We start from the raw sequence: 10,374 nt of genomic DNA, 5'->3' as shown, positions 1-10,374 counted from the left end.
AAGAAAAAAAAAAAAACATTTAACCATTTCAACCATCAACCATTTCATTCATCCAGTTGCTCTGATACAGCTGTAAGCTAATATATGATAACAACTCAATAAATAAATACATAAATAAATAAAGTAGAAATACCTCTGCAAAAAATTTTGATGTCTTCAACTAAACGCAAAGCCCTAAAAATTGTAATGGCTTTCTATTTTGCTGTATTCAGGACCTAAGGCAGCTTTCTTGCCCAGGGATTCAATTATGGTATTTAAATGTTAGATTCATACATACCTAATTGCCTTCCTACCTGCATAACCTGTCTGTGAAAACAGCAATTTTCAGTTTCCGTGACTGGACTTGCAGTATAACATAATAAGTGTGACAAACAAGGACTGTAGTCATAGCTGAATACATGTTTAGTCATTACATGTATTCATATATGTAGCAACCAACCTGACACAATAGCAGTTCTGCAATGAAACTCTACTGGATTTCAGAGTGCCATTTTTTTTTAATGAGCATCCATCCTGCCATGTCCTGTGTACAACAGTGAGTACAACACAAGTTTTAAATAAGTGATGAACTATTTGTGAATTATTCATTAATTTGTAAACATGGATGTGCCTTCCACGCTGTTTGCACTTTCAGTTAGTTTGCAGAAAGAAAGAAAGTAAAATGGAATACCTAAGCTCCTTTTTCTCATATATCAAAAAATATACAGGGGTTGTAGCTGTAAAGTCACTTATGTTAAACCCTGTGCAATATTTCAAAGCAGCACTAACATGAAATGTGATAATAGTAGCTACAGTTCTCATGATGAAATTTAAAATAATGGTACACCATTATTTAAAAAATAAATAAAAAAATATGTCATTATTTACCCACCCTCATGTACTTTTTCAACTGTCAATGACAATTCATAGTGGCTAATCAAGCTCCAGACATAAATAGACTATATGACTATATGAATTATGTAATAGCTTTTTTGTTAGGAACAGACCAAAATTTAAGTCATTACGTATTGAAAATGTTATCCTCTGCCTAAGCTGTGAAATCTCATACATGCTAATGTTTATTTCAAACATGGCACCTCGTGTCTCTACCTACAATTTTTTTGCTAAACTTTTTTTTGTTGTTGTTGTTTTTTGTTTTCCTATACAAACAATTCACTGCAGTTTCCAGTTTAAATGCACACCAGTGGCAGTAAAAATACCAACTGTTTTTATTCCTATTTACATACATTATGATTGCAGGGGACGATTAACGATTAATAAATACTTTTTTATATACTTAATACTTAAAAGACCTAAGAAAATAGCACACATGTTATATGTATTTTTTTTTTTTGAGCACAACAGCCTTTTGTCCATGTAAGTGTGGAAAAGAGCAGCTTTGACACTTTGCAATTGTCTTTGTTTGTGTTCTACAGAAAAAAAAAATCAATTATTTAAAAGCAATGACACAAGATTGGAAAAAAAATAGTGGTAATAGTGGTGTCTTTAATGACATGAATCCACTCTACAAAAAACAAACAAATGTCATATGATTTGGTCAGTGACCACTATGTCTGCAGAACTGCCAAAGGACAGACTTGTCTTTTTTCCCATACATCACCATGCCACGAGTCCTTGCAGAGCCCTTTGAGGCTGTTACCAGGTCAGTGGTTTGATATTTTGCCTTTACCTGACTCAACACATAGTAAGACACCTACACAGAAATGGTCAATAAATGTTATCAATGACCAACAGAGAGCTCCAGTAGTTGCATGAAATCCATTTCAGTGGTTCAATAGAGGCTGGGAACTCTTCCTTATGATTTTCTTTAAGATTCTGCAGAGGCTGTCTTTGCTATGCTGAAAAGCTCCAGACAGATCATGTTACTTTTGATCATAAATGTCTTTGTGAGAAGGAAGACAAACTGCAGTTCAGTAAACATAATAATGTGGCGTTTTGTGACTCTCAAGAGCTGCTCACATCGTAAAAGGCAGCACTGCACAAACAGATTTGGTCTAGCGAGCTATATCTCAAGGCTAGGAATATCTGTATAGAATAAAGCCCTTCGCAAGCATTCATCAAGGCCACCGTGATTTTTGCTATGAAACAAGTTGTCAACGTCACACACACACAGGCAGATGTGTGAACATTTTCCCCAAAGAGTGAGCACCAATGTTAACAGGTGCAGTAACCTAGAACACTCTGGAGGTACCACCCCACTGACGGGGTTGGCAGCTCTGCTTCCGTCAGCCCTCAGTTGGGAGTCTGGTGTTGACAGGCCTTGGGGAGGGTTACGCTGCACCCCGCTGAAGAGAGAGCAGGCATTTGCAAGAAAGAGAATCCATTTTCAAAATGTGTTTAGTAGGCAGATATTAATATAGCCAGATTCATAAAGTAATACCTCACCCTACAGTGAAAATTCTGCCATAATATACAGCACTGTGCACAGGTTTTAGGCCATTAGTATTTTCACCCCCCAAAAATGGTTTTAAGCTAGTTATTTAGTCTTTCGCTATAGTGTGTCAGTGGGAAATCTCAGTTTACATTTACACATATTTCTTTTGTCATTAATTTTAATAATCCAGTGAGATTTTCATATACACAAGGAATCTGACAACAGCTACTATGCTCCACACAGAGATCTGATCTCACCATCATCAAATCAAGACATGATGAATCAGAAATAAAAAAACGGAGACAAACTGAAACCAGAAGAACTGCGGCAACATCTCCATGACACCACAAACTACCTAAAAAACTATGTGCAAGTATACCTAGGACAAAAGCTGTTTTAAATGTAAAGGGTGCTCACACCAAATGTTGATTTAGTAATAGAAGTGAATTGATAAATATAATTTATTTATGACATTATTTTTGAAAGCATCCTCACTAACGGCCTAAGACTTTTGCACAGTACTGTACCTTTATGAACAGTAGCTCCAAACCTGACGATGAGGAAAGTCATTATTCACCAAAAATCTTCAATTTGTGTACTTTTCTTTGCACTTTGTGATCTGCAATAAGACATGTGAACTAAAGAAGTTTGATGATATAGAGGTTTTGAAGTGGCAATATGCACAAGTACGAATGTGACTTACACAAGTAAAACACATGCTAAATAATAATAATAATAATAATTCTGCTATGTAAATATAACAATAATAAATAACTGTATTATGAATATCACTTAAGTGATTGTTTGACTTGGACATGCCAAAATAAATGCCCAAAAATCCAACAATTCTGTAATATGGACTGTATAATGAAAGTAAATTTTGAAATTAACAAGTTATTTGATGTGTTTTTGCACAAACTTAATATAGAAGGAGATTTGTTAGTGTTTAATGTTCTGTTATGTTGGAATGTATAGTGGTTTCTGTTATGTTGCTGTTTTGGGGAAGTTACCATTGTGGTGAATATATACAGTGTATATACTGAATGTTGCTTTATATTAAAAGCAATAACCACCATGCAGTGATCTATGTTAGTTAGTTAGCATGCGTTCGCTGTTGCTATAGCTAATAGTTAGTGTAGTTGTTATTTTAAGTGGATTTAAATGAAATAAGTTGGCATTACTCATAAATAAAGTTTTCTAAAATTATTTTTTTTCCCCCCTCCAAAACAGCAGTCTAATTTGGACAAATCTTGATGTGTGTAAAAGCATGCAGCATTTGTGGTATTTTAATACATGCACTAGATTGTGAAAATATTGCCCATTCCATTGTCTCAGCTATAGAGAGGGACGCACCCTGGACACATCGCCAGTCCATCATGTATGAGAAATTATTTGAGTTGACTGACATTCATGAATATCTCTCTAGGTTTATACGATACACTTTATGAATGAGACTACAGTCCCTTCGCAGGGAAATGTGTATCTCAATTTCATTGTGCATCTGAGTCTCAGTTTTTATTAAACAATCTCTTACAAGCTTCAGAGTTAATCTGGAAGAGAAAAAAAAATTACCATGCCAATTAAGAATAAATTAAATTGTATACATATTCATAAGCTGCAGAGTAACCTGGGATTTATTTATCCGTGACTGAAAATCTGTAAAGCAATATTGCACTGTTAAAATACCATCAGAGATTTCTTTATAGCTCCCAGGCATTAACTGGCAGCCAAGAATTTATCCGCTTGAAGTGTACAGCACATTGCTTGGATACTTTAAGTTCAGCATCTAAGGATTTATTAGTGTGATGACAATCGTTTTTCTTCAGATTCTTGGGGAAAACAGTTTTAATTACAGATACTTTTATCATCCTTTTAAAAGCTCTTATCATAATTTGCACAAGTTACCCCTTGAATATGCATGGTGTCAGTATTGTGAAACCAGGCCTTTTGACAGTAACATTTGCCCAAAGCAAGGCTAAACAGCACAGAGCACACAGACAAATTGTCTAGTACCTCGAAAAAGAGTGTGTGAGTGATTGTAAAAATAGCCACTATAAGTTAACTAATAATTTGATGGAGTTCCCCTGTATGCTTGACAAGTTTGTTAGCTGCTGTTCCTTCACACCACACCAAAAGATCGTTTTGTAAAGTAATTAATACATTGCTGATACTGTATGGTTTATTTGAAAATATGTCGTCTGTTTGATTACGTCATTAACTTAATTTTACCGTACATTTCTTCCATATGTACATCAATTTGACATAGTCACCAATGACATGCTACTACTAAATATATTGTAGATACTTAATTTTCTTTAAAGCTGCTTTGCAACGATTTGCATCGTGAAAAGCGCTATACAAATAAACTTGAATTGAATTGAATTGAATTAATTACGTGTCCTGATATTTTCAACTTCCGGTGTGGGGTGGTCAATTTCTTTCAAATCATGAACTGAAAGGGAGGCCATTTTTAGCTCTGAATTTTGCACAACCCTGATCATTAATGTTGGTTCAGTATCTAAAAAAAAAAAAAAAAAAAGAAAAAAAAAAAACACTCAGAGATATTTCCACGTTACAGAAAGCCGGGTTTGTCCGTGAGAGTGGGATGCCGTCCGTGAGATGATGTTTCTCTGTGGGGGGATTGCGCTTTAGAAGCTCCACAATCCAGAAGGATGCTGGTGGGAAATGCCTGTCGACAGAGAGGACGAGATTTGTCAAAAAGCACTAGAACTCTTATCGGATCTTTGTTCTAAAGGGGAGGTTCAGAACGAAAATTGTTTGGATTTCATTTATTATTTCCGAGACCTTGCCAGGCCGAGGAATTCGGACTCAGGTAGGCGACATTCCTGCACAAAACGGTTGCATGCGCTTTTTTCCCCCTCCGAAAGGATCATGAACTAGGTGAATACATTGAAGTACCATCGCAACTTCATATATATTTTCACGTAGTGGGTTATTTTTCATTTGATTCAGTATTGACTTGTTGCTCAACAATTTGTTCCATTTTAACCTCGAGATGTCAGCACGCTGGAGGAATGTCGACTATATTTGCTGTGTTACTATATTTTACTCGACGTGATATTCGGTGTCAATTCAGTTTGGTGTATAGACTCAAATACTTTTGTCAGACATAAAATGCTATAATGTCAGAAATCTAATGTAGAAATGCTAGTGGAATAGCTATTATAATTTTACTCCAATTAAATGAATAAGATTCTAATATATAAACCGTTTATAATATTGATATATGTATTACAGTTGCAGTGTATGCAGCAGGGCCATATTTCATTCTTGCAGGAACCTTTAGAGTTTAGAAATTCCAGATTTGTTGACCAGTATATGTCATCATTACACTGGAAAAAGCTTGTTCCTTATGGCATGGATGGATCTCTGGTGATCCAAAACAAAAACGTTCTCAATATAGACATTCACCTCTAAATTACAATTAATCAATCAATATTAGTAGACAACACATATCAAAACAGAAATTTAGCTTATAGTCATGAGAAATTAATTGATTGTGGTTACACGACCTCTTCTTTAAAATGCACACTCTTAATGTCATGTCCCTTAGGATAGCCTTACCCATCATTCTCTTACACTTTGGCCATGTTTCATCATCATGAACTTTTTTATTTAGGTATAGCTGGAGCCACATAATCCAGGATGAAAATTGTTGCATTTGAATTAAATATGGCATCTGTTACTTTTCATATATGCTGTGTTGATAAAAAAAAGATTGAGACACAATATAAAATCCATTCCAAAAGCACAGGCCAAAAGTGCAGTATTGGAATCTGACTGCTTAGATTTAAATGCTACAGCACCTGCTGAGCAAGAGGGCATGAGTCGTTTGTGCTACACTGAGGTGTACCAAGGGGATTTGGTAACCGGCGTTAAATCTACAACCCACCAGTAATGTTTTTTTTTTTTTTTCTTATTCACAAAAGCTTTTATAATGATTCCTTTTGATGTCTGATGCAAGCTTCATTTATATCACAAAACAACCAAATTTCAGGACCAGGTTGGCCTCTTTATAAGATATGGCTTTGGTACAGGTCATGAAATTTTGGAAACATGTCTTAACTGCATGACTACACAGAGCCAAAATGTGAACCCCTCCCCCAACAGATGCACACCAGCTCAAGAATCATAGAAGCTATATCGGCATCTCTCTCGCACTCTCACACACCAATCCCCTGTGGCTGCATTGACAGCTGTTCATGGTTGATTTAGTCAGTTTATTGAGACCCAATGGTCTGCACCCTACCCAAATTCCACAGTAGTGTAGTAATAAAAGACTACAGCTGAGATGTGTCATTTAATATTGGCTGTCATCAAAAAAAATATATATATTGTGACAATGTCTCTGAACATTGTGTGTTTTTAATTTAATTTTAATTTTAATTATTTTTTTATTTTTTTATCTGAAGGAAAGTTGGAGTGGTTTATTAAGTATGAGCAGACTGGGTGAGAATGCAAAAGCATTTAATTCATAAAAATAAGCCCCTTATTATTACTGTTTTTTTTTTTTTTTTAGGGGGGGGGGCAGCTCTCTACCTATATCATTGCAAAACTCCAAAAGAGTACCTATATATGCAAAAAAAAATTTGATTTGTAAACTACTACATTTGGCACATCAGTACCATATGTATGGGCTTGCTGGCATAGTAAACTTGAAAGGTATCTCATCTGGTACCTGGTACTCAGGACATGCTGATAAAAGAAAGTAAATAATTGTAGAAGCAAGCTAAAAGGGAGCTGATGCTTCAGTTTGCTGTTGTTAACACTATTGGTTTGGTTTAGGCTAGGGTTTAGTGTAGGTGATACATCATTTTCAAACAAAACTATTGACTGTTTAGAACCATTTACGGACTGCTGCAATCCAACCAATGTAAAATATTGTCATATTCATGTTTATCTATGTAAAAAATAAAAAATAAAAAGTAGATAAAACTCACTCACTGGACAATTTACTTTGAGAGTGTTGCAAAACATGCAAGAAGCAATGTCATTTCAGAGATGACATAAAACTTCATGGTGTAACTCACCCTCAATTGTTGTACTAGGGACATGAATGATTCCTCAAATTGTGCAGCATATTAAGGATAGGTGTACTAATACTTTTTACAAACAGGCTTACTGTTTTTTGCAGGTAGACAATGTTTGATTCACTAAGGAACCATCTAGAAACCACCCAAGTAATCACATAGCAATGCTCTAGCTACTACTAGAAAATGAGCAGAAATCCACCACGAAAATGAGCACCAAAACCCACAAAGAGCTCCTTATAGGGAATGTGAAGCGAAGCCAGTATCTGTATCTGTATTTGGATTAAACCAGATGTGGTTGGGTCTTAAACCATAAGTTTGTCCAAACTATATATATGTAATTATGTTCTCTCCATAGTTTACTGTAACAAAAATGTGCCTTCTACAATTTATAAATGTTAAATTCTTTTAATTTTTAAAACAATTAATTTTAATATATTGTTATTATTATTATTATTATTATTATTATTATTACAAAATTGCTTTAAAGAGAGAAAGGCCTTTAGGAGAGAACATATGTGTAATTTGTGTGTGGATGGATAAGACATATTCCCATCTCTTTTTGGTCAAATCGAGATTCTGTCCCTATCACTTTTTAAAAGCCATTAAAAAATATCTTGCAGAAGTTATGTACAAATCATCTACAGTCCATCATTCTTTACAATTCAATTCATACATTCATACACACATTTCCATTTTGTTTGGTGGTCAAAAAGTTAGTTGATATATTATCAGACCCAACGACACAGTACTGTACAACCTCTGCCACATGTAGGTGTGATGTGAATAACCAACCAAATGGCAAGTTGCTTCAGTAAAATTCCAAGAATTATTCTTTATTTACTTTTCATATGTGTTTATAGGTCAGTATAGTGCAGAGAAGAACGTAGGAGAGAGAAAGGAGGTCTGGTATCATGACCCTGGCCGGACAACACCTTTTATATGCCCTCAGCACGTCCAAGCTCTGGCAAGATACTTATGTTATTTGACAAACCATTGTTTTGCAGTGCTAGATGGTTCCCCTAGTATTTTCAGCAGAAATCAAACATTAATGAAAACTGTGCTTCCCAATACTTTGGATTTGATTGAATAAGCAAATCGACACATTTGACCAGTTATACGCCAAGAGTATTTCTGCTCCATGGGATATCAGGACATTCAGACCAAGTGGCTGTGTAAACTGTAATTAAATAATCAGCAGCATGCAGCCGGAGTGAAAAGAAAAGAAGCAAAACAATCATTATCCAGTGTCTCACTGTGTCGGAATGGTCGCCTTTCTGTGAAGCCATGGTAACATTGTTATTTTCTTTGGAGGACAGATGATCAAATGATTTTATAAGAATAGACTTGATTACACAAGGGGCAATACTGAGTACCAAGAGCAGTGCTTGTATGATTTTGCAATCAGTCAGAATTTCCAGAGCCCTTCTTATGAAAGTGCTTTATAGGCATAACTAGCATTTGGTGTTCTTCAGAGCTGTTTTTTGGTTCAGAGAAAGTCTGCAGCATGATAAACCACAGGCTGGTCTTTCATTGCTTTATTAAACTCTTACTGGAAATCACATTTCATGTTCGACAGGCTTTAGCATGTCACAAAATACTAAAGGTGAATGACAACCTAGTACTTTTAAATGTTGTTATTACACCTTTTAGGGGTCTAGGAGCAAACATTTCTTTCATGTTCCCTGGAATCCGCTTGAAATGCCTCTCTGGCAAATCTCACAAGAGGAAAATGCAATTTGAGCGTTGCTGAAGGGATAATGATGCTTATTAGAGCTTTTTAAGCAACCTGGTCCCAAACTGAAACATATTAGAAAAAAAGCTCTTTGGAGCTTCTTAGACAACCGGCATATTCACCATATGTATGATATATTATTTAATTGCAAACAACAGTTTTTCAATTTATAGAAATTGTTGAATGCAATTTGAGCGTTGCTGAAGGGATAATGATGCTTATTAGAGCTTTTTAAGCAACCTGGTCCCAAACTGAAACATATTAGAAAAAAAGCTCGTTGGAGCTTCTTAGACAACCGGCATATTCACCATATGTATGATATATTATTTAATTGCAAACAACAGTTTTTTAATTTATAGAAATTGTTGCTATATTATTACTCTTTAAAACAAGACTCTAAATTTCTTTGGTTAGTTAAAATGCTTAACTCCTTTAGTTTAAAATGGTTAAATCCTCTGTATTTCCTGTGTGTTCGCACAATGTTAACACAAATGTGTTCATACAGGCAGCTGCAGCGCAGTGGGAATCTCAGCTACAAGGCTCTTTGAAGCTCTTTGTGTGTTGGAATGTTTCTATGGGTTACTAGATATGAGCTATTGTGGAGCTTTCACTTTGAAGTGTAACTGACACACTCAGTGGACTGAAATGAGTTGTGGTGTTTTAGAGGACTCTGCTTTCCCCCCCTTCCTCTTCTTTTGTACACCACATCTCTCCAGCATTCAGCAGAGACAGCAGCTGCCAAACTCTGTTTGATTTGGGCTGTCTCTGCTGAATGCTTTTTTTTTTTGTTCGAACAGCAGTTGGTGTATATACTGTATAGTTAAATAGAGTGGCTGTTCGAACATATTTGACCACATGAGTATCCACACTACGAGTGAAATTCAATCAAATGTGTTTTCAAATACCTCTGGAAGTGGTCAAAAGTGGACAAGCTCAAAATGTTTTAAACCCCATTCACACATGTATTTAACGTTGTCCACTTGTGATCGGATTGACAAAAATGCATATTAATACCAGATGTAAGGACCAAAGAGTTTCAGGTATGATGATCTTAAAGGATAGTTGACCCACAAATGATAATTTGCTGTTAATTTACTCATCCTCAGGCCATCCATGATGTAGGTGACATTTTTCTTAAAGGGGTCATATGATGCGATTTAAATTTTTCCTTTCTCTTTGGAGTGTTACAAGCGCTTGGTGCATAAAGACGATCT

The 10,374-nt window shown here is 35.5% G+C and overlaps 1 protein-coding gene across 1 annotated transcript in view; it reads left to right on the top strand.

The window, feature by feature from the left end:
• Positions 1-4,960: 4,960 nt before the first annotated feature.
• Positions 4,961-10,374, top strand: part of LOC107728097 (synaptotagmin-9-like) — a 28,609-nt gene continuing 23,195 nt past the window's right edge. The window contains exon 1 of the mRNA XM_016538174.1: positions 4,961-5,207. Within this exon, the coding sequence (XP_016393660.1) occupies positions 5,060-5,207 (148 nt within the window). The 5' untranslated portion in view covers positions 4,961-5,059. The remainder of the gene's footprint in view (positions 5,208-10,374) is intronic.

The sequence above is a fragment of the Sinocyclocheilus rhinocerous genome, unplaced genomic scaffold (assembly GCF_001515625.1).
Source record: "Sinocyclocheilus rhinocerous isolate Xijiao unplaced genomic scaffold, SAMN03320098_v1.1 scaffold1358, whole genome shotgun sequence".
Lineage (NCBI taxonomy): Eukaryota > Metazoa > Chordata > Actinopteri > Cypriniformes > Cyprinidae > Sinocyclocheilus > Sinocyclocheilus rhinocerous.
Note: the sequence above shows the minus strand (reverse complement) of the source record. Positions and strands in the feature narration are given on the sequence as shown.